The 25,103-nt window shown below is 30.9% G+C and overlaps 2 protein-coding genes across 2 annotated transcripts; one reads left to right on the top strand and one right to left on the bottom strand.

Annotated features, from left to right (window-relative positions):
• Nucleotides 1–443: 443 nt before the first annotated feature.
• LOC108467438 (uncharacterized) lies at nucleotides 444–4,254 on the top strand. Its single transcript, XM_017768048.2, has 5 exons — nucleotides 444–591; nucleotides 1,089–1,415; nucleotides 2,257–2,388; nucleotides 2,544–2,660; nucleotides 3,452–4,254. The coding sequence occupies exons 2-5, from the start codon at nucleotides 1,155–1,157 to the stop codon at nucleotides 3,791–3,793; spliced, it is 852 nt and encodes a 283-aa protein (XP_017623537.1). The 5' UTR covers nucleotides 444–591; nucleotides 1,089–1,154; the 3' UTR covers nucleotides 3,794–4,254.
• An 8,264-nt stretch (nucleotides 4,255–12,518) lies between these two features.
• LOC108468164 (tetraspanin-10) lies at nucleotides 12,519–15,889 on the bottom strand. Its single transcript, XM_017769038.2, has 12 exons — nucleotides 15,239–15,889; nucleotides 14,778–14,890; nucleotides 14,630–14,684; nucleotides 14,471–14,526; nucleotides 14,064–14,111; nucleotides 13,832–13,880; nucleotides 13,669–13,752; nucleotides 13,530–13,597; nucleotides 13,309–13,434; nucleotides 13,148–13,223; nucleotides 12,892–13,005; nucleotides 12,519–12,808 (listed from the first exon to the last, which is right to left on the bottom strand). Exons 1-11 carry the CDS (start codon nucleotides 15,290–15,292, stop codon nucleotides 12,937–12,939), a joined length of 798 nt encoding a protein of 265 aa, XP_017624527.1. The 5' UTR covers nucleotides 15,293–15,889; the 3' UTR covers nucleotides 12,519–12,808; nucleotides 12,892–12,936.
• Nucleotides 15,890–25,103: the final 9,214 nt, after the last annotated feature.

Below are 25,103 nucleotides of genomic sequence, written 5' to 3'. Positions count from 1 at the left end.
AATTTGTTTCTCTATTAAAACCATCTTCATAAATGAGTTCTGATTCGTCAACAATAAATATATCAAATTATAATTATTGAGGTAGAATTGTAATTAGTTGTAACTATGATCAGAGACGTACAACCATCATATGGAAAATAGGTAATAACAAGAGTGGTATTCAAAATTTAAATAAAATAAAATCGGTTATTTCTCAAGGCTGTAGCTTTAAATTTAATTATTTTACAAAAATCTCATTTATTGTTACATGATTAGGGTTTGAATCAATGAAGTAATTTGCACAAATTAAATTTTGTTTTATAAAATTCATAATAAAATATACATTAAATTACAATTAAATATTTAATACATAATCTGTGGTGTTTTTTAAATTTCATGAATTAATATGTTTAATTTTTTAATGCTATTTTCTTTAAATAAAAGGGTATTTTGGAGAAAGCGGTTAAAAGGGTTTGGGGGCAGTTATGTCTCTGCGTTTTCGCTTATTATTTAAGGGGACTCTCAGTCTCTCCTCAACTTTTTATCAAAGGACAGTAATCTAAACGGAAATTGAAGCCGAAAGCTCGTTGAAAGCCCTTACCAGCTACCAAGGTTATTTTCTTCCTTTTTGCTATCTTCGATTCGTTGAATAATAGCTTTTTAATGAACCAAATTCCATTGAAAACTGTCAATCTCGAGTTTGATTGTCAAAGTCAGGTTTCTTTATGGACTTATATTATGGAATCAAAGATTGGGTTGCTAGATTTTGATCCGAATTCGATATAGCTTTGGAAAGATTCAGCGATTTGAAGTGTTTTAACTCGAAATTAGAGTTAGATAGAAAACCTCAAAAGCTGGGAAAAGTAAAGCAACATTCTTACGATAAGCTGTAACCAAATACTAAATTAAAGTTTGGATTTTGGAATCCAATCTTTGTTTGATTGTGAAATGAATCCTTCTTATTGGGTTATGATATCTTAAATCATTGTTAACTCTGGAACACACAAGATTGGAATTTTGTTGAATTTCTGATTATGTAGCAGTTAGGTTTCTTAATTTAAGAGTAGGCATTTTGGGTAGTTATATTGACAAGCTTTTCTGGTTTTCAGCTTTGATTTTTCTTTCTTTTTGTCTCTGGGATTTGAGAGTTGTGAAGGTTAAGAAGGTCTTGAGTGATGGCATTACAAGAGAAGTTAGATAGATTTAAACAGCAGCAGGAGAAGTGTCAGTCGATGCTCTCCAACATTGCAGCAAAATCAGCATCTTCTAGGTCCACTCCAAAACCTGTACCTGCGGCCGCCTCCCCCTTTCCCAGTGCAAGACCTTCTGCTCCTGTCAAATTCTCAAATGATACCGAGAGGCTTCAGCACATTAACAGCATTCGAAAAGCTCCTGTTGGAGCTCAAATGAAGCGTGTTATTGACATTCTGTTTCAGGTACTTTTAGCCCATTTTAATCTTTATGGTTCATGCTCTCAATGCAAATAATTCAAGGACCATACCTTGTTTAACATTCGTAAATGATTTTTAGTGTTGCAAGTTTCATTGCTAAAGTGATGGTTTGCTAGCTCAGAGGATGAATCTATTATGAAGCAAAACTGCTTTTATTGAGAAATTGATGGCAATGTGCATTCAAATACTGCATAAAGGAGAAATCTTCTTGTTGCTTATGTGCCTACTTTAGTCTTCAAACTTTTCTAGCCCCGGAGCCTGACTAGCATGTGCTATCTGCTCCTATTTGCTATTGTTATTCTCATCCCATTGAGTTTGTATTGGGTTAGTTTTACCCTGCATTTCTGATATGGTAATGCAAGTAAAGTTGAATAATGTTTTAGCAATTTTTAAGGGTAGCAGATACAAGTGATTTTGGGGTTAGAACTTGGGATAGCATCTAGTAGGTCCCTGCAGTAGAGCACTGTTGTATTCTTTTGTAACCTTTTTGAGTTGGAAATGGTAGATTTGCTTTGCTATATTTGGAAATATCTTTTCAAATGTCTAGTAAGAGAGCACAGGTGTGGATTTTTACTGTATTAATGTATTATTAATTTCATCAAGTAGTTATATTGGATTTTACATCAGAGAATGATGGGAGACTTGAGATATAAATCATTTGCATTTCGTGGGTTATTGAATAACTGCTAGTTTTCGTTACCATGGACTTTTTACATCTTTGTTTCTGCTGGCACCACTATAGATTATTGAACTGACAATAGTGCTTAGTAAGGGGCTGAAATTATTAACGATCTAAAAGCTGTAAAATATGTATTCATGGTTGCAGACAAGGCAAGCTTTCACACCAGAGCAGATCAATGAAGCATGTTATGTTGATGTGAATGGCAACAAAGATGTCTTTGAGGGCTTGAGGAAAAACCCAAAAGTGAACTATGATGGAAAGCGCTTCTCTTACAAGGTTACAATTACTTTGTTGCTATTGTGACCTTCGATAGATTTTTTCTTTTTTTTTTTTTTATTTCAGCATTTATTTCACAATATGCAATTACGCATTGTCCCTATTGTCTAGTCTCCTTCATAAATATTGCAATTTTGTATAATTTATCCTTACAGGCTAAGCATGACGTAAAAAACAAGAATGAACTTCTTGTCTTGATTCGGAAATATATTGAAGGCATTGCTGTTATTGATCTCAAGGATGCATACCCGAATGTGATGGAGGACTTGCAGGTACACTTGTGTTGCAGATTTTCCTTCACTCTACTTACTCCTATGTCCCCATATAATTTCTGTAATATGTCTTGACTTAGCTTTCAGTTTACATATTTCTATTGAAGCCTTTAGTACCTAAATTCTTTACTAAATTTCTTTTGGTTCTTTATTTCTTTTTCTAACAATTAAATGTGATAAAAGCAAAGAGTGCAACACCTTATTTTTGCTCACAGATGATTAATATTTGTGCATAAAGTGGGAGATCTTGGGAGCTGTTCTGGACATAACATTGAATTGGAAGGTTTAAGTTTTGAAATCCCAGCTTCTGCGTTTGGGTGGAAAAGCACTTTTGACTCCAAAAGCCAATTGTTTTCCATTGCTTTTGCGGTTGAAAAGTGCTTTTGGAACCCCAAACGCAATGGAGAACAGGGGCTTAGTAAGCATTATTGATAAAATTCTCAATGAAACTATGCTTGAATAAGTTGGTGTGGACTATCAGTTGCTAATTTCCTTGTAAAAGGGAAACTGACTTCAGAGTTGGTTTTTAGGAGATTTTCATGACAGTTTCATTTATTATCGTTGTAAATTATTCTAATGGCTTCTATTCTATTGCTTTCATTTTGCCTGTGTTGTTTTGGCCTTTAAGGGAGGGAGGGAGGGGAACTTTTTCTTACAAATCTACTTGTTCAGTTCTTAATCTTTTATATATTAAATTATACGTTACACATAGGCACAAAATTCATTTAAATAGTGCTGGTAAGTTAATATGTCTGTTGCAATGGCTGTTGATATAGTTATTCTTTTTGTAGGGTCTGAAAGCTGCAGGTCAGATTTGGCTGCTATCAAATTTTGATTCTCAGGAGGACATTGCCTTCCCAAATGATCCCAGGGTGCCTATTAAGGTTGATGATGACCTTAAAGAGCTATTTCGGTCTATTGAATTGCCACGAGACATGCTCGACATCGAAAAAGATCTCCAAAAGAATGGCATGAAACCTGCTACTAACACAGCAAAAAGGAGGGCTGCTGCACAAGTCCAAGGCATTACCTCCAAACCCAAACCCAGACAGAAAAACAAAGAGTTCTCCAAGAAGGCCAAGCTAACCAATGCACATCTTCCAGAACTTTTCCAGAGTCTTAAAAATTCTTGAAGTCAGTTGCAGATCTCATAAGACCTCGATGGGCTGCTGGCCACCACCGTATTTATTAAGGTTATCACTGACGATGAATAAGATAATTTCTCATTATATAGAACAAGGTATTGCAAGGGTTCTGGCCATGACTTACGGTTAAACCCGTATAATCCTACAAACTCATACGGTGCTATATATAACTCGGTACTGCAACAATCACCATGCTTCCATCAATGCTATATGCTATTGGGTAGACTTACAATGCCCTACTAAACTGAATGTTGGATATATATGTAGACCAAGCAATGAAAATCCTTTTTTCTTTCCCTTGTATGTATGTAGCAACAATGTTGGTCCAATTGTTAAATTGTAACAATAGCAACAGTTACTACATTTTCTTATTGTTTGATTTGCATGCTTTGAAACTTTGAACTCAAAATTTCTAAAATGGAAAGCCTACTGGTTGCTCGTTATTGCAATAGGACATGCACTTTATTATACCTGAAAGCAGTACTGTATCCACTGAAAATCTGGTAGTAATTTAAGTTCGGATCAGATACAAGTGGGTGAGTCGTATGCCTCAGCACGTTGGTACATATATTTCAAAGTAGTGATGATAGTTTAGGGTAATATCCGGGGGTTCGTTTCTTCTCAGATTTAAAGTTGTCTGCTTAATCTTATGACCCATCCCTTGTTTTGCCCATTGGTCAATGAGTGACCATTCAACTTCGCTTCTCTGTATAATTTTAAAACCCCAGGAAAGTTGTGCTTCAAGACTAGCTTTAAATGCTTTCGTTTTGGAGTTCAATCTTCTTGTTCCAGTCAAAATAGTTCGTGACAGGACATCATGGGAGCAGGTACTTTATGCGTCTCTTTCTTCAACAATTATCTTATTTATGAAAACAACTTCAGTTAGACAATTCAATGTGATTACTCTTATTTATGGATATAAATTTTCAAAAAATGGTACATGAGTTATACTCATTTTTCTGAAATTGGTACCTAATTTTTTTTTTGTCACAAAGCGGTATTTATAGTATATTCTGTTATTTAAAGTGGTATTTAAACTTTTTTTTTTCCTCAAGTAGTACCGAAATTATATTCTGTTATCCAAATTACCTTAGTTGTTAAAAGAATCTCTTACCTAATCATTTTGTGATAAAAACAAAAAAAAGTTAAATATTAGTTTCTTAATTCTTTTTAATTTAGAAAATGCTCATCTATTTGTTCGTCACCCAAGAACTTTGATAACGGAAAATTCAAGAATATGTTGAAAACCTTATCCAAATCCTATTTTTGATGACAAAACCTAGATTCCGGCGAGCTTCTTTTTCGTTTCTAAACCTAAATTTCAATTCTTTTCTCATGCGAATTCAAAATCTAAGTATTATTTTTAAAAACAAATTTCTTCATTTTTTATTACTTTATGTTAATGTTGAGTGAACTTCTATAATAATAATAATAATAATTCATATAAAGCATGAAATTATGAGAAAAGGGTGAATAGAAAAAATGATAAGAGGATTAAAAAAGCATTAAAAGAGAAGAAAGAATCGTAGGAGTGAGAGTCTGAATTTTTTTTCAATTTTAATTTAATTACATTTGATTTTTATATAATTTAATTTAATTTTAAGGTAAACTATACTATTAGTCACTCAATAATATGTAAATTTTCGTTTTGGTATACTTAAATAAAAAAGTTACAATTTGGTCAATAACTTTTTGAAATTGTTTTTTTTTTTATCATTCAACCATTAAGTAGCCAACAATGATACTTTTTTAGTTGGTATAGTGACAATTTTAGTCATCAAATTTTATATTTTATGTCTATTTGACCATAATTCTATATAAATGATAAAATTAAAATTATTTTTTAAAAGAATAAGAAAAATATACAAAATATAAGAATACATAGAAAATTTTAAAATTAAAATGAAAATAGATCAAAATTTCAGTTAAAGTGAAAAATTATTTTCCATTGTAAGAAAAGTAAAAGAAAACTATTCAAAATCAATTTGGTTTTGAAAATTAATTTAAATGATTTTAAATTTTGAAATGAGTTCGAAAAAAGAAAATATTGTGTTTATTTTGTATTTTTATTTGTCTAAAAATGGTATCGAGTTAGTTTTACAAGCCTTTGTAATATTAGTTTTAAAAATTCTTCAATAGCATGAAACTCGACTTGAAGATATTATTAGTTTAGTTTTGTTCTATTTTTAATTTGTTATCGGATTTTATTGAATGACCATTTTCATTCTTATGTCTCAATATTAAATAATCCTAAGCTTTACTATAATAGAATCTTGAGTTTTCTTGAATGATCATTAGTTTTTTTTATATTTAACCTTTATACCATATGAATATTATGTTAAGGGATTAAAATTAATTTAGTCTTTTTATTATTATCTATTTTCATGATTTAATGGTAATCTTGAAATTTATTGTTGCAATAATTAGAAAATAACATGAATTTTATATGGACTTTTCTAATTTTTTTAAATAATATTTCTAATTTTTTTAAATAACTTCTATATAAAATTAGGGTTAAATAAATAAAAGTATAAAAATTAAGGGCTAAAATTATTAATATATTCTCTAAAAAGGTGTCACTGGTAACTACTTAACAATTTGGTGATAAAAGATAATAATTTCAAATACAATAGTGATCAAATTATAACTTTTTTAATTAAGTGATCAAAACAAAGACTCATTTATAATTGAACAGTACTAATGTATTGTCACAAAAGTTGCCACCTTAATATCGCTAAAAACTAATGTTTTAGTCTTCACTAAGCGATTTAATTTTCTTTTAAGATTAATAATAGTATGAAATAAAAATAAAAATAAAAACCAAACTACTAAAAACTGTATAGATATTTATTATTGTTTTGAAAGGAGAACCCCATTTGTCCAACCATTCATAATGCAGACAATAAAAGAATAAATCCAGTTATTTTCGAGAGTAGTAGCATTCACATCTACAAGTGCCTTAATTAAGCAGTCGACGAAACATTTTTGCTTTCCTTTCAGGTCAAGCACTCAGGTTTTTGACAAAATTAAAAGAAAAAAAAAAAAACTCTTATTATGAACAAAACCAGATACGTTAAAGGATAATACTTTGCATACAGAGTAAAAATTCCAAAAATAATGAGCTTAGCAAAAAGGATGCACAATCAACTCAATATTTTCAGTAGTTCATCTGTCGATCTCAATTTTAATCCAGACTGCAAAAAACACATCCTTGCCTGTAATTATTAATTGCAGAACAACATCATTCTACAAAAATAATATACATTCATCCATTTAACCACCTTGTATCAGTGCATCTTCCTTAAAAAAAAGATACACCTATTTACATTCCATGACTTAAACTTCTTTGAGAATCAAAGTTTCTGAAAAATAGAACAATTGCATGCTTACTGTCAAACTGTACCTACTATATACATAACTATCACGAAGAGAGAGAGAGAGGGGGGGCGGGGGCAGAAAAAAAAGCCTGCACTACAATCAAGCAGCCAAAAATCTGCAACAACAACAAAAAAAAGACTTAATCAATTGTGAAGTGGGTTTGGTCCTCCTGGAACTGTTCGATAGGAAACTTCATGAATTGGTCGACTCTTTTCTGCTTTAGATTCCTCAGAAGACTTTGTAGGGAAGTGCCATGCGAAGAAATCTGTCTTGCTTGGTTGTTCATCTTCATTACTTAGGGTCCTATGGATGTATCGGCAACTTGAGAAGGCGATGGTGGAAGAGAGTATAATGATAATAATAAACAACAAAAATGAGAATTTGGGATTCCTTATTCTCATGATTTTAATCAATAAGAAAGGTCAGAAGATGAAGTTTGTGGAATTGAGTTTATGCACCTCATAAAGAGGCAGGTAGTAGGTCTATATTGATACGAGATCAAAGCATTAAGCAGCAACCAATGGTGAAAGACGTTGTCAAAATCTAGCAATAAATTCAGCTTTGTATAATGACGGAAATACCCTTCAAACTTTGTCTAAATCTGCCATCCTCTTATTAATTACTCCCTGCCACATCAGTATGAAACTAGTAACCTCTGACCCAACTTTGTAATGGAGATATGGTTGCTTTTAGGATGCCTTTAAAAGCTTAAGATTGTGAAAGATAAAAAAGCAATAGAAAAGGGTTAAATTTGGATAAAATCTTAATCCCAATTTGGGTTTGTGAAGATCAATTATTGATGCTTGAATGAACATGGAGATGTTCATAATAGTTTTCTTCATGAAATGGAACTACTTTCTCAAGGTATTTTGCATTTTTTTTCAGTTGCATCTAGAAAGGCTAGTCATCAAATAATTATAGGGTGGTCCAGTAGGGTTAACTTTGTATAAGATAGGAGGGGTTTTATGTAGACATATTGCTATCATGGGCTCCATTTTTTGAAGCTTGTTTCAATGATATGAGTACTGGCAGATCGATTTATGCAGAAAAGATTAGTGATGAAAAAAGAGTTAAGATCAAAGCTTTATAATTGGAATACATATTTAATGCCAAGCTTGTTTGTTTTATGATATTGCACACTTTTGGTTTAGAGGGGGAATATAAAGTGATAGTCGAAAGTCGTAGTCACAGCATCAGCTGACAAAGATGTTATTGCTCCAATGCTGATAATTTTCCTGGAAAGAGAAATGGAAAATTTTTATGGGATTCGAATTTGAGGAAGTGTATGATAATTAGGTAGTGTGCTATACAATAATTGTCATCAGTTTCATCTTCTTTATAAGTAGCTTCTCTGCTTCCAATTTTATGGATTAAAATTATAATATTAAGAGAGAATTTTCTCGTTTAAAGGTTTATCATGGCTCAAGTTTGAATATAATGAAGATTCGATATAATTGTTGAATATCGAGAGAATTCAAATGGAAAGAAAATCTTATTTATAAATTGAGCTAAATTTATTTGTTCAAGCTTAACCCAACTTGAAATATGACATTAAAATTTTGTCCAAGTCTAACTATATATATATATATATATATATATATATATATATATATTTATAAATGATTAATTCAAGTTCATTTTAAGACTCTCGTATTATTTAAAAAAAGTAAAATATTTATGTTTAATTTAAAATTTAATAAGTTAACATATAAACAACTTAACATTTATTTAATATTTACATTATAATATTATATTAATATAAATATAAATTTTATGTTATAAACTACATATATAAAAATAGCATAATATAATATATTAGAAAATGAGTCGAACTAGACCTGAGCTTTGAATGTTCAAATCTGAGCCAAACCAATATTTCAAACAAAGATTTTTTTTTTTGCCGACGTCTACTCTTCGAATCAAATATTTTTACTAGATTTTTGAGTTTGAGTGAATAACCAAACCCTTAAAAGCAAGTCTATTTCGGAAATAGCTACTTCAATATCTTTTTTTCTTTAATGGCGTGTTGAAATTGGAACGAAAGTACAAAATATTCCATGCAACACAATGTTATTTCCCCTTATTGCATTTCTTTGAAATATTGTATTATGTAAACTTCTAAAACTTTTTAATCTATGCATGATACACTTTGGACTCATAATTGATACAGTATCATAAAGTCTTTATATGATTGCATTTTTGTCTTTTAATCAAATTATTTTTATATAATTAATATGCTGATCTGATCCAATTAAAAGAATTAAGTTGTAAATTGAATAAATATAATATATATATATATATATATATATATATAAGGATTGAACCTTATATATAAAACACCAAAAATAAATTTCTCAAAGGATTAATTTACTCATCCGAGGACCAAAATGCAATGGGGAACACTTAAAGAGGCTATATATTCTCTTCACGCTCCATCTACTGAGGGTCAGGTGTTGTTTAGCTAGAGAGGGATGTACCCCTACGCCATTCCCTAGTAGCGCTGGTTTCTAAATAGGCAATTAGATGGAAAATGTCGTTGATGCTCTCCCATATTAGGTCCTAATGGGGCCTCTAATTAATTCTTCATTAAATAGGTGGTCCAATCCTAATTTGAACATACAATTATGTTTAACTTAATAATTATTTATACATTAGAGTCTTGAACTTTTTTTTCTAAACTAAACCCTAAATTTAGTTATTGTTCCTATATCGGTGTCTCAACTAGATAACTATTCTCATATTGGGGTTTGAAATTTTTTTGTCCAAGTTAATCATCAAACTTGACAATTGTTCCTATATTGAAGCTTGAACTGGATAATTGTTCCCACAGTGGAGTCTAAACTTTAGGATTTTTAAAGAAATATAATAGATTAACTTAGACCGAAAAATAATTCAAGTCCTAATATGAGAATAATTATTAGATTTAGATTCTAATTTAGATAAAAGAATTCAAACCCTAATATTAAAATAATTACCAATTCCATGCCCAAATTTTTTTTTTCTTTTTCTCCTAAGCATGTGATATGCTACGAAAAAGGGAAGAAAAATATGCATTAACAAGCAAATAACCAAAATTGAAAGAAAACTTTGCCTAACGTGTATCTCATAAAGATAGCATGTGGAGATAAGCAATGGGAGCAGGGGCTATGCCAATTTCAACAAATCCTATTGTTTATCTCTCTAGCTTTGTGGAAGGATTAGTAAGAGTGATTAGGGTTATATTCATAATAATCAGTAATGATTATATTTTTAATTAAAAAAAAGTAGATGGGTTGTAAAATTGAAAACTAAAACTAAAATTGTAAATGAAAATTAATATAATTGATTCCACATTGATACAAAGATAAATTTTAATATTCTTTAATTTAGTTTTAATTACAAGCAAAACTCCTCATAATTAATCTATTCTTTTTTTATTCACAAATAACAATAAAATGAAATGTTTAAAATTCATTTCATCTATTGTACGGGAACTTAGAGAGACTCAATTTTAGCCAAATATACACATAAACAGGGTTTATTTAAACTAGACTACTAATCCACGTAACATAAATTAAATGCTAAGACATACATGATTATTCTAATCATATGACTTTCATTTTATGTATGCCTTAGTATAATTGGGGCATCATAATATTAATATATAATTTATGTGTAATTCGGATACTATAATATTAATATATAATTTTACATATTAATTTTAATTTTAATTAGTCAATTATCAATTAAAATTAGTTACATAAGTATCTACACACATCGGCATAGTTAATGGGGCAGGCAATGGTCTCCCCTCGGTTAAGGGGTGGAATAATAGTTTTAGTCCATTTTAGTTATGAATTATTTAATTTAAGTCATTTTTAAGCAATTTTTTTCTTTTGCTACTCAAGCTTTTAAAACATTATTTTGGTCCCCAATATCATATTCATAATTTCACCCTTGTCTACACATATTTAATAATTAAAGTCTATTATATTTGATCACTTTTAAATTGGACTAACCTTTTATGATAATAAATAATAACATATAATTATTTTTATTATATATACATGACATCCATATTACCCAACAACCAGACCTAACTTTAATCCTAATAATGCGCATTTGTAAGTTAAAATTTGCATAAAGGTTGGAAAAGACAAACAAACCCTTAAAAAAAATTGTATTTTAACATTAAACCACAGGTGTTGGGTAACTTAGTGCTCACTTTATATGTTAGAAGGAATGGAATGCACCTTAAATAAAAATTTATCTTACATTATGTTCCCTGGTGCTTATTGTTCAAACTTTTCTTCTCATTTGAGCTTCAGAACTATTCTTTGCTAGAAAGCTCCAAACTTCTTCAAATCATAAATCATCTTAAAAATCAACTTCAAACTCTTTTTGCTTCAATTCTATTACCTATTTCATGAAAATTAAAATCCAAAAATTAGACATTTAAACCATAAAATACAAAAGAAAACATCATAAAATAAATATAAATTATGCAACCTAACAAACTCCCCCCACACTTAAACCATACTTCCCCTCAAGCAAACAATAGTTGAAAGTCATCAATTCTCACATTAAAGGTTGATTTTTTTTTCTAAAAGGATGTTCAAAATAAGCATTTTAAAGGTTTCAAGACTAACTACTGCTGCCCCTCTTTGACTCACATCTTTTCTGATGATTGCCTTTTCTTTGGAATGATTGTTAAAAAAATTGTTCTATAGCTTTGAAGCTTCTTTAGATGTTCAAAAATGCTTCAAGTCGATCGGTGAATTTTAGCAAATCTTCTATTCTCTTATTGGAGAACACCCTTGTTGGAATTTTGTGTACTCGATTGGTGTGAATGACATGAGAGATGACTCGAATATTTGAGTCTCCCATCAGGTGTCCATTGATTTTATTTGCAAAAAAGATCCAAAGACAGGGAAGCTTCTCTCGCAAGCAGGATGCGAAGGCTTAGAGAGGTTATACTTGTAAATGAATGTAAACATTGAGGTTATCCTTACGAGTACATGATAGATTAAGCTTAAATAAATAGTTATGTTTATTAGAAATACTTTTGGTTCCCACTGCAGCGTTGTTAACAACAGTATAGCAAATGTTATTTTTCATCTTTCTTGTGCTGAAATTTCCAAAATGTTTTGGTGCCTTGAGTTACTTAGAAAGCAAGGAAGAAAATCCTTCCTTCCGAATTAATAAACTTTCTCCCTACTTTCTTATTATCAAATCTTCATTCAATTTGGTGCTGGAAATCTCAGGTTGATTAAAGAAAAAGCTAATAGTCCGATTAAGTGTAGCAAAACAAAATCCATTCAAAATATCAAATTTCATTAAAGTGTAAATGAGCTGATTATGCAATATGAATTTTCTTTTGAAATAAGAATGGCCAAAGTGTCACACTGAGTACAATGTTTTAATTAATTTTTACATTCTGAACTGAACCATAAAAAGATTAAATTAAATATAAAATCTGAAAACAATGACTCCACCCCGGGGTACCAATTCATCTAATTTAAGTCTTAATTAATTTTTACTCCACAGTAGGCTCATACCACTTCAGTTCTGATATGAGCCCACAAGCCCCCCCAAGCTTTGATGAACTTCCAAATCCCTTGAAATCAGACATCTCTTTCCTTCAATCTAATAACAAAACATTTCTAATTAAGAAAGAAAACAGTAGACAAACACAAGGATCTTAAAGAATGGTAGTTGATTTTACTGACCAAGAATCAATAATGGAGTGAATTTAACCACGATTCATCACTTTTTCAAACTTTACACTGCCTTGTCTGGCCGGCATTTCGTCTTGCACAACATCCCACAAAGTATATAATCGACTGCCATAGCAAAACCACACCACTCAAACAAATTAACAATAATCTCTACGGAATCGAATTGAATGGTATTTTTTTTCATTGATGCAACTGAGGAAAGAGATCTGCAGATGGTAGGAAAAACATTAATAAAAGAGAATCTTACCAAGACGACAAATAGTGCCAAATTAAAGATTGCGACGACTCTCCACTCGGTTTTCATGTATTGTGCAACTCCTGCCCTGTGAGGCGATCAAAAGACAGCAAATGGTAGTGAGAACTGTATGCAATAGATGAGATGGGATGTAGGAATATCGAAATGCTTACTTGCAAGAATCGCAATTATAGCATTTCACAACCCGAGAGTTTTTGTAAAGCTTGCAGTCCTCATTAGAACTAACTGGATGAAAGCTCAAGTCATAGAATGAAGCATTGACAACGGGATAACCACATCTATGACCAAGTTAAATGGATAAACATGATTAAATATAGGTGCAAGTGCATAGAGCCTGCCTAACTCGGAAAAATAAGAACAAAAAGACAATTACTCGGATGGGGGTCGACAGCAACCAGCTTCAATAGGCGTCAGTTTTGCCATCTTATACTGCTTAAGAGTCTGAAAATCCGATTTGAAACATTAGAATAGATTCAGGGGAACAAGTACCACTCGAGAGTTAAAAAGTAGACCTTGTATTGTTTTGCTAGGTTGTTGCAATCCTCAGATTTCACAAGACAACTCTTCAATCGCTTCCAATTATCGGTATTATTCAGCTGACAAAAAACAAAGGCAAATGCTAAATACGGCAAAACAAAGTGGAAGTTACGTTGCCAATAAAATTGAAAGCCTCACCTGCTTTAGAAACCATGAACTATAGTCTTTAAGCTGATATTCCTTGTATCTGATAAGCAAAGAAGATAAGAGAAACTAGGGTCATAAACCAACCTCACTAAACCAAATCGCAAAACAACAATGATATATTTTTTCGAGGCAAGTATCAAAGAAAACACCCATGGAAGAAAAAATGGATTCAGCACATAGAGGCAATGAGAAAAATCTTCCATTGAAGTGCATATTTCCATACCTCAAGCCAGACACATTATGACCAGATCCATTATTTGTTATAATGAAACTGCAAGAAAAGGCATAAAATCAATTCGTATAACTTGCAAGCTCTCGTGAAACAAGGAGTACAAAAGAAGGCCTTCAATGATGCAAACAAAGTAAGCATGGGAATGTGCCATGGAAACATATAACCTAAGGTAACCTTACAAATTAAAAGGAAAAGAAAAGATCAAGACCTAAATGAAAACAAATAGCGTAATGCAGCAATCATTTGTTGCTCGAGAAGTCTGAACTTAAGATAATAGAATCACATTAGCTATAAGACACAACAAGCTTTTTCCCGGGATCACTAGTAACCCGAAAAATCTATACATCTTTGTATAACCATATATGAACATGAAGTTTACTTGAATTAAAAATACTTACGCCAACACCGTGAATACCAGGATCGCCACCAGAATCATGCATAACAATATCAAATACTGCAAGCCAATGAGTCAAGGATTCCCAAGAAGGAAATTAAGAGATAACTGAAGCAACAAAATTTCTAGAATTCTTAATAACTCAAAAGTTATATATGGATACAATCCACAATAGTATTGCGTTCTTCTTCAGCGCCCCCAGAAACCCGATCATGGATCTAAATTTCGAACAAAACAACTGTAATTGTAAGTTCCCTATACAGAGATAGGGAATTAGGGTAATCATAAACAACAGAGTGATAAAAACTTACACTAAAAAAATGAAACCACCAAGCCCTAAAACTGGAAGAGTAAGGGATTTTCGACATCCATCATGGTGAGTGCTCATCCATACCCCAAAAATTGCAACAGCAATAGCTAAAAGCTGCCCATTGAAAAGCATACACAACAAACATATAATGACCTAAAAACAAGGCAAAAAATTTCGAAGTTTTCTCTTTTACTTGTACAAGAACAAGAACTAAAGCAGAACCATCTAAATAAGCAACAGATTATGGTAGAACAGGTAGAAAAATAGTAACTTTTCTGCAAATCTATACATTGAGTTGGCCTACCAGCTCAATGTTCAAGAAACTAAAGAGAAAACCCAAAAAGACTTCAATCTAAGAACGAAAGAGCAGAAATAAAGCTGACATTGTGACCCACAATACAAAATCAAACCCATTTGTGATAATATCATAGCAAGAGAAAAACCCCAAAAAGAAGGGCATACCATAGTAAGGAAGTTGATCCATCTGATCACAAAATTGCTTGTTCCCATACCCATTTTCACTTTTCTTTAAAAGATACAAGCTTTACAAACAAAAAATACCCCCAAAAAACAAAAGGACCTAACAAAGAAAGCGGTGATGAAGATTTTTTTTTTTTGGGGGGGGGGGAAGCATTCAAGAGTTTGAAAAGAATGATTTTTGGAAATATAAATAAAATGAAAAGAAAGTATTAGAAGTTTCTTGAGGAACTCAGATATGGCACTTGCATTGCAAGAGAAGATAGAGAGAAGGGAAGCAAGGCAAGTAGAAAGGGAAACGTGAAAGCCTGAAGGGCGAGAGAAGGGCATTTTGGTCAATATACATTCACATGCCTCATGTTTGTTTTTTTCCAGTTCCACATAACAGAAAGCAAAGCTTCTTTTTTTTGCTTATATCATCAGGATTTACGACGATATCCAACAAAACCACCCTGATATTATTGCATACATACAGTGATAGGTTTTACTTAGATTATTGCGCAAGACAAGAAGGGTCGACGACGTATGTTTCTTTTTGTGGTAAGAAACCCAGTTTAACAATGGTGTAGAGATTATTATTATTACAAATTTGGGATAGCGAGTGGCGTGGCATTTTGCTGTCAGAACAGATAAGAAAGTGGGTCAATGTTAGTGAAAGAAAGTAGAAGCAATTAAGGCGTCTTAGCATTCAAATTTAGCTGAAACGTAGACTCAAAGGGAAAACCTTGTCACGGCTGACTTTATTGCCGTTAAGGACGATCCAGCTATGACTTCAAACCTTCCTTGTTTTGCCATTTATTTCTTCTTTTTTTTGCAAAAAGAAACTGCCGACCTGTTATGTAGTAATATAAATCACGGTTCAAGTTCTATATTACCCTTTTTTTTTTATATCAAAATTTAAAATACCACTCATCCTTAAACTATTAATAGAAAAATTTAATCTTTTATTATTTATAAATTTTATCAATTTAGTCCTTAATTTTAAAATTTAAAACAAATTTTATTTAAAAACTTATTTTTTAATAAAAATACATACAATATTATAAATAAACGAATATTCATTTTTCTAACATGAACTTTATTTATTAAAATAATAATTTTATTAAAAATTCACTAGACTTAAATCAAATTTAAACATTTCTTCTTCTTCTTCTTCTTCTTCTTCTTCTTCTTCTTCTTTTTTATATTTTATTTTATAAATAATAATTTATTTATTATACATCTAGCATTGTTCTGAAGTCCTTGTTAAATCTGCAGAGAACTAGGAGCTGTCTTCACTCACAACCACCGGCTCCAAGAACCTTTACTTTGAACTCCTCAATTTCCACATCCTCCATCATCATGCCATCAAACAAAGAATTGGTTGCAGAGCTATTAGCATGGCCTTCAACATACTGAGTCTCTAATACCTCATCCTCACCTATATAGCCCCAATCATGTGCACTCTCAAGCACAACCTCAAACGCAATAAGCTTATTTTGGGCAATAACCTAAAGACATTAATTTTTATCCTTTTTTACCTCAGGCTGTAGCTTTTTTTACTCAATTTGAACATGGTTGTTGTTAATGTTAAGTGGGGGAAGTTGAATTTGCTAAAATCTTCTTCATGATTTTTTTGCTTAATTTGTTTTATTTATAAAAATTTTATTTTAATAAATAAATGTTATGTTAAAAAATGAGAATAATATATGTTGAGACCTTAGTTGTCCAAAATATTAAAGCTACATTCGTGGTTTGAATATTTCTTTGAACTATTTGTTGGAACATTTTGTTTATTTGAACATTTGTTTGGATAGACTGTTGAGACAACAGTTTGGACATCTATTTACGACAATATAAGTGCAACAAGTTTCTTGATATTTTTTACTCATTTCATCTTGTTTAGTTTTCTATCAACAAATTATTCTTAGATTAAAACAATTAATTATTTTTACTTGGCTGGTATATTTTATTTCGAATGGAATGAGTGGTTGATTGAATGTAAACATTATCGAAAAGCTATTAAAGAACTATCGTATCAACCTATAAATAGGTTGCATTGCCATTGATTTGTGTGTGCTTGTGAGAGTGCTTTTGGCTTGTTATTTGTTTATCTTTACTTTTTGTGTTAGGCATTTTATTAGAGAGTTAAACATTGTTGTAAGTGAGGTTGCTTGGGGTGAGTGATTGTAACAATTGGGTTCATTGTTAGGGCTGCAATTATGATTGTTGTAAGGGTAAATTGAACTTTAGTCGATAAGTGATATGGACAATTGTTGAATAAATTCATTCATTGAGCGAGGCTCTATAATGTAAGATTGATGAATTTAAACTACGCTAACAAATATCATATGTTGATTTCTCTCATTGCCTTACTTTCCTTTTATAAACTATTTGTTCCTATATAATATATGCTTTTAGTCCTCATGGCCACATTGAACAAGTTTGGAAACTTGGTTTAATCGGCTTCTTCCACGTAGCACATGTACCGAAGCATGAGTACTAATGGCACCAAGTCTTGTATAGGATGAGCAACCTAAGTGCAACACTATAAGATATAACAAGTCACAAACAAAAGGAGGAGAAGGTAGTGTAAATTCAACTTCGAGAAGGTGTAAAGGAAGACATGGCCTTACACTACCATTGTTAGGCTCAGAAACCCCACTCAAATGATACAACCTAGTAGCTAGGGTGAGCGTTCAACCGAACTAAATTGAATCAAATGAAATAATTTCAAGTTAATCGAGTTGATGAATCCTATTTTATCATCTTAACTTAATTTGAAAATTTCTTGAATTGAATCGAATATATTTGTTCAAGTTAAATAAAAAAATGACTTTGGGTCTTTGTAACCATTGCCACCCACCGTAATCAAAATTGTTATTAATTTTCATCCCCTCATAATTTATTTATTAATCTTTTATATACATGTTAGCTTTTTTGCTTAATTAGTTGCTTCAATTATCTTCTGATTCTTGTCACCATGTATTTTGAAATTCAAAAAAAAATATTAAATGAAAAAACGTGATTTTTTAATAAAATTATTTTAAAGATAAAATGTGAAATTGATATCAACAGAAAATTTTAACACGAATAATTTATGGCATCATCAATAATTCAACTGTAACAAAAATTGATAAATATTCAACATGGTTAAACAATTCAATAATATAAATAGTACAAAATGTGAAATTTAATTCAATAATATAAATATTATACATAAATTTGAAAAAAAAAAGTTTTTTTGGGGGCGGGGTTTAGGGAAATTAAAAGTTTTGGGGAGAAAGTAAAGGAAAAAGGTTTTGAAGAGGAAATAAAAGTTTTGGGAGGAAAGAAAAAGGGAAAAAGTTTTGGGAGTTTGGGGAAAGTAAATTTTTTGAAGGGAAAGTAAAAGAGTTTAAGGGTGGTTGGGGGGAAGGAAGTAAAAAGGGTTTGATATTTGAATTATTCGAGTTATTCGTATTCGAAAATTAAACTTAAAATTCAAGTTGATTCAATTAATTTGATTCAGTTAGCTCGAAATTTAAACTTTTTTTTATTTTTTTAAGTCGAATAGAATTTTGATCACCTCTACCAATCACGATGCTGATATCATGTTTATAATGTTTATAGAGTAACTCACGACATGTAATACCCCGAAAATTTCTATGGTAAGATATTATTCTTAATATAGAAAAATAAGGAAATAAGTGATAAAAAGGGAAGTTTTGAGTTATGACAACATTGGGAAGTAAATTATGATATCTTGATTCAGGAAAGGACTAAATTGTAAAAGTGTGAAAAGTTTTGTTGCACAAGAATAAATATTCAAAACTTGAGGGGTTAAAGTGTAAATATGAAAAAATTAAAGACCAATAGTGCAAATATTTTAAGGGTGGAATGATCTAGGAACCAAGGAAAATGGATGATTAGGACCAAATTGAATAGGTGAAGAATTATGAGGGACTAAATTATAATTTTACCAAATTAAATGATGGCTCAAGGTTAGAATTTTAAAAGATAATCAAGGGCAATATGGTCAACTAGAAGGAGCGAGAAATCTAGAGACAATGATGATGTTGGAGATATTTTAGATAAATTAAATGAATAAATATTAGTTTATTAATACTTTAAATTGATTTTTAAATGACATTTTATTATTATTTTATTTAATATATATATGTAAGGAAAGAAAGAGGAAGATGATCACCTTTCTCATGCAACTAACATGAGAAGAAAAAAAAGAAAAGAAGAAGTTTTCCTTTCCTTATAATTTGGTCCTTCCACTAAAAATTCACCATTTTCACCTAGAAATCAAAAGAATTTCTATAGCCATCAAGAGAGAAAGATAACAAGGAGACTATGGGGAGCTAGAATATCAAGTTGAATTCAAGAAATAGAAGCTGGAGGAGAGACAAAAATCAAGTTAAAGGTTGAAATCAATAAGAAAAGGTAAGAACATCAAGATTTCAATATATTTTTAAGTTTGATATTATTAAAAAGCATGGAATTGATGTTAATGTAGAGTTTTCTTATATATGGACCTATGTTCTTGACATGTTAGTGAAGAGAAAATAAGAGAAAGTGATGAGAAATAGTGTAGAGAAAGAAAATAAGGGTGTTATAAACATGGTAAATAAACATCTTGCACTAAAATAATTTTGGACAGCAACAGTAGGCTAAATTTGAAAAATCACCATAAATTGTCAAAATCAAATTAGAGAATTAAAAAAATATGAAATTAAAACTTATTGAGTCTAGTTTCTTATAGAAGAAACGGTGTAAGAAATGAAATTGTGAATTATGAGTTATAATAAATTTTGTGAGACAAGGTCAGAATGATTTCGGGTTCCCCTATTCTGATTTAGAAAATCATAAAAAATTGGAGAAAAATAATTAAGGGCTTAAATTTATATTTTTAAAATCTTTAATGAGTCTATTTTCAATATAAATAAGCGGGAACATCATCTGAATATCGTACGAGGAGATAATTAATTCTTAGCGAAGAAGGGTCAGAACTGTCAGACAACAGAATAGGGGTAACTTTAAAGAATAAACTGTACTTATTGGCTAAACAAAAATTCTAAAAATTTTATGGTAAGAAGATATGTGAGACTAGTTTCAGGGAATATTAACGGATCTTAATTTGGAGTTCTGTATCTTAAGGTAAAAATAATTTAGTGACTATGACACGAATAGATAACTTTGAATATACATATAAGTAAATAGTGAAATTATAGATAATGTTACTTATAAGCATGTTATATACATTAAGGATGTGGAATGGAGAGGAGGAGGAGGAAAATATATATATGAATATTAATTTGCATGTTTTAGACTCAGGGACTAAATTGAATAAAAGAAAAATTGTAGGGGCAATTTTGTAAAAGCTCAAGCTGTTGTATGTTACCCGGATGAAATATAGCAGCTACAAATGTACCGTAAGTTGCCCGGATGAAGTACTTTTTTTTTAACAAGCGACCTGTATATGATTTGACAGAAAACTTTAAAAAAATCAAAAAATGACCAAATTGAAGGAAATGAATTGTTTTATTAATTAAATTAATAAATTGAATGAAATTATTAATTTGGATCAAGATTGGGTGAAAATTCGAGAAAATGAAAAATTTTCCAAAATGCCCCTGAATCTTGATATCTCTGCAATTTAGCCAGGTAAGTTCGTGTAACTTGAATTATATTCTTAAATGCTTGAAACGTATGTTATTGATGTGAATATGATTTAAATATTCTTGGTATGAAAATTGATGAAACATTGACATATTTGATAAAAGGGGAAGAAATCTCGGTTGAATGAAAGGAAAATTCGATGGATCTGTAAAAAAGGAATTGACGGTAAAAAAGATCTAGCCCGGACGGGTGATCCTATCTGATATAGCCCTCCAGAAGAATATGTGTAAAATGGATTTAGCAGGACGGGTAATCTGAATTAGGGTCTGAATTTAGCATGGGTGGTAATTGGATCAAGCTTATTAGAGTAATTGTCGTTGCGGAGATTTAGCCTAGACTGTAATTCGACAATACTCTATGAGTTTATTCTGAGGATTTTGCTGGGTGGTAATCCATTTGTAAGGATGAGGTTCATGGAGTGTGCTTTCGAAATGAAATGTGTAAGACCATGGTTGAAAGATACCATGGCAACATGATATGAAATGTGTAAGACCATGGTTGAAAGATACCATGACAACATGACATGAAATGAATAAGACCATGGTTGAAAGATACCATGGCAACATTACAGAAAATGAGTAAGACCATAGTTGAAAGACACTATGGCATCATGTCGAAGATAAATAAGATCGTGGATGAGAGATGCCGAGACATCTGTTGAACAACTAATATTCAGGTAATATGTACCAGATGACGAATGGTTATATGAATTGGTTATTCAAAATGGTTGTGTGAAATGTTTACAAGAATTGGTCATATGGAAATATATGTCCAAAATAGTTGTATGAAATAATTAAGAAGATAGATAAATGAAATAAGTATAGGTACATGGAATTTAATTTATGTTAAGTTTAACATGAACAATTACCGAAATAAATATACATAAGATATATAGAAATGATGGTGCATGAAATATTGATATAACGAAATAAATGATATATTGTTATGAAGAAAGCGATAAGAGAATAATATGTTTCGTGACATATACATATATGATTATCTTTGATATGTTGATATAAGGAAATTATGTAAATTGAGACTATTATTAAACTCAAGTGTGATATGTCGAGAAAATAGGTATATCAATGTTGAAATTATAAGAAATATGTACAAGTATACTAACAATGTTGTTGTTTGATACTTAGATAAGTGCCAAACTATTGATTGAACGGTAATATGTTTATTTATATGATGCATTGAATCAATAAGTATTCAATTGAAATTTTTATTAAATGATATGTAAATCCTGATAATGCCCCAAAACTCTGTTCCGGCAATAGATACAGGATAGGGGTGTTACACGACATCTTAATAACATCCACATCTCCATGTCTATTATAGAGGAGGGATAAGAAAGACCACCTACTGGTTCATATTTTTTCGTTAAACCCTTCTGAATTACTCTCCATTCTCTAACCATCCTTTACGGTTGAGCCCTAGTATTTTTTGTACCTTTTCTAGCCATTGTTTACAACAATTGCATTGAAAATGTCAAGAATAGAGATGAATAATGCTGATACGACATAAAGAAACTTGAATGAAGTGAATTAAATTGAGAAACACAAGGAGAATCAAGGAAAAAAACCCAAAAACCAAAGATATTGTAACACCCCCTACCCGTATCTGATGCGTCGTTGAGAGCACCAAAAACATCCCATTCCCTGTAAAATAGTAAAAATAATAGTAAAGGGGAAGTAGGGTCGAATCCTCAGGGATCGGATTGTACGAATGCTCGTTCTTGAAATCCTGGACAATTTCTTGGCCAAGAAAACTTGCGTTCCTAAAAAATAAAAAATAAAATTAAAAATCTGGAAAAATAAAAACAGAATTTAAAGTGAATTGAATTTTCGAAATTAAATAAATTGCAGAAATTGAAATGAGGAAAAATAAATAGAGTTGGGAAAAGAGAAAGTTTCTTATGTGGCGAGATTCCAGCCTCCGTTTATCGATCCGCCTTGGGTTCAATCCTTGGTTTTTAAGTAACCCTTCTCAACTCAAGTAAGCCAGTTATAGTGGAAGAGGACGCCTACGACCACCAGCTCCAAAGATTAGACTTACGATTTTTAGGGAACCTGACTCTAGCCAGTAATTTATGCTAGATCAGCGCTTCTCAATGGCGAATCCCATGCCATTTTATCTCTTTGGCTCGCCAACCTTTGACGTAGTAAGTTACCGAACCGACTGTGCAATCCTTCCAAAACATACAAAGCGGCCGCCTTTGCATATGCTGAAAAGCTTACTTCTTAAGGACCATGGACGAAAGCGTCAGCCCGTAGTGCGGAGAAACGATGAATACTTGGCGAGAAGGCTAAATACGGATTCTAGGCCTCAAGAACCCTTTTTGGGGAATATTGACAACCTTCGGCTAGATGGGTTTTAGTGGCTCATGATAATGGTGGAAAAGAAAATAAATATAAAAAGGAAAAAGGAAATTTTATTGAAAGAAAATATGAAGAAACAAAAGCCTAGACTTTCAGGGGGAGAGTGTTTACAGAAAAAGATGAACACCTCCAAATAGAGCCACTTCACCCCCTATTTACAGTGCTATGGACATAGTCTAATTTAACTTAAATTCTAAAAAGATAAATAAAGATAATTAAAATTAAATCCTAAAATTAAATAATCTTAATAATTATATTAATACTAATTATCCTAATATAAATAAAATGGAGTCTTATAAAATAAAATCTCTTCTTTTTGCGTTTTTAGTCCTTGTGTCTTCCATGCTCGCACTTTTGTCCCTTAATTTTGCTTTTGCCTCCAAATCAGTCCCTAATCGATAAAAAGACATAAATAGCTCAAATTAGTAGGATCAAGCCCAGAATAAACACATGATTAATACATAAAAATACGTTATTCTAGAGCATTATCAGTATCCGTCGCCGGAATAGAGTACGAGGCATTATCGAGGAGTACGAATCACTTACAGATAATTTAAATATATTTTCATAACAACTTGTCTCAGTTTCATACTGTTTCATATTTAAGCTTTACTCACCAAAGTATTTGAAATATCATCTTTATGCAAATAACACACATAAGGTACATAATTCCATAATTATAAATGAACACATTTGTCAAACATATTCCATATTCATACATCGTTGCTCAGTGCCACGATTCACAACTCAGTATGGTTTTCCTTATTGAAATACCATACCTACATTTCACAACTCGGTATGGGAAATGCCATATCTACGTTCTTGACTCAGTATATATAATACCATACCTACGTTTCACAACTCGGCATGGATGATACCATACCTACGTTTCACAACTCGGCATGGATGATACCATACCTACATTTCACAACTTGGTATAGATGATACCATACCTACGTTTCACACTTTTCTATGGATCAACCATTGTCTTTTCCGTCAATTCATCTTGTCACTGAACTGAAGTGTTCAATTTGATCATTTATTCAATTTTCATGCTTTTACATTATTAACGATTTTATCATCAATGCATATGAAATAACACATCATGAAATTCATAAAATTAACAAATGGTCACTAAAATTTAGTTATACAAACTCATAAGTTTGATTTTTGTATTATAACGATAATTATAATTTCATAATAAATATTCCAAATAAAACATTATATCATTTCTAATTCAACATTTATTGATTATAATCGGGCATGTGATTAATTTATACACAAGTCATTCACATATATATATATATATATATTATTTTTATTTTCCTCCTCCTCCTCTCCATCCACATCCTTGATATAAATAACACACTTGTTGTAACGAACCGAATTTTACCGTTACCGAAAAAGTGTATTTTTGGGTCTCCGTTTCTGAAAAATGGATTCGTAAAGTAAAATGAGTAGTTAATTAGAGTTTAATTAAATGAATTTAATTTAATTAAGAGTAATTAAGTAAAAGGACCAAATTGAATAAGAGGTAAAAGTTGAATTATAGATTAAAAGAAAATAAAAAGGACTAAAAGGAAATTATACAAAAGTATAAATTGAGGCGGTTTATCGTGAAGAAAATCTAAGATTTTTTTTATGTTTAGTATATTATTATATTATTATATTATTATATAATAAAGATACTTTATGTTTTAATTATATTATATTATATTATATTATATTATATTATATTATATATATAAAATAAAGAAGCAAATGAAAGGAAATAGAAACATAATGGAACGAAACAGAGAGCAGGGGAGAAAAGAAAGAAAGAA

The sequence above is a fragment of the Gossypium arboreum genome, chromosome 8 (assembly GCF_025698485.1).
Source record: "Gossypium arboreum isolate Shixiya-1 chromosome 8, ASM2569848v2, whole genome shotgun sequence".
In the NCBI taxonomy this organism is placed as follows: domain Eukaryota; kingdom Viridiplantae; phylum Streptophyta; class Magnoliopsida; order Malvales; family Malvaceae; genus Gossypium; species Gossypium arboreum.
This window is presented reverse-complemented; position numbering and strand designations above follow the sequence as displayed.

What these genes read in the sequence shown, in the direction of transcription:
- LOC108468164 (XM_017769038.2), bottom strand. Translation starts at nt 15,292, where the DNA reads ATGGGTATGGGAACAAGCAATTTTGTGATCAGATGGATCAACTTCCTT. An exon ending in CATAATGTGTCTGGCTTGAG is followed by an intron (nt 13,881 to 14,063) that starts GTATGGAAATAT and finishes TTTGCTTATCAG; the next exon opens with ATACAAGGAATATCAGCTTA. An exon ending in GTTCATGGTTTCTAAAGCAG is followed by an intron (nt 13,753 to 13,831) that starts GTGAGGCTTTCA and finishes GTTTTTTGTCAG; the next exon opens with CTGAATAATACCGATAATTG.
- LOC108467438 (XM_017768048.2), top strand. Translation starts at nt 1,155, where the DNA reads ATGGCATTACAAGAGAAGTTAGATAGATTTAAACAGCAGCAGGAGAAG. An exon ending in GAAAGCGCTTCTCTTACAAG is followed by an intron (nt 2,389 to 2,543) that starts GTTACAATTACT and finishes TTATCCTTACAG; the next exon opens with GCTAAGCATGACGTAAAAAA. An exon ending in ATGTGATGGAGGACTTGCAG is followed by an intron (nt 2,661 to 3,451) that starts GTACACTTGTGT and finishes TTCTTTTTGTAG; the next exon opens with GGTCTGAAAGCTGCAGGTCA.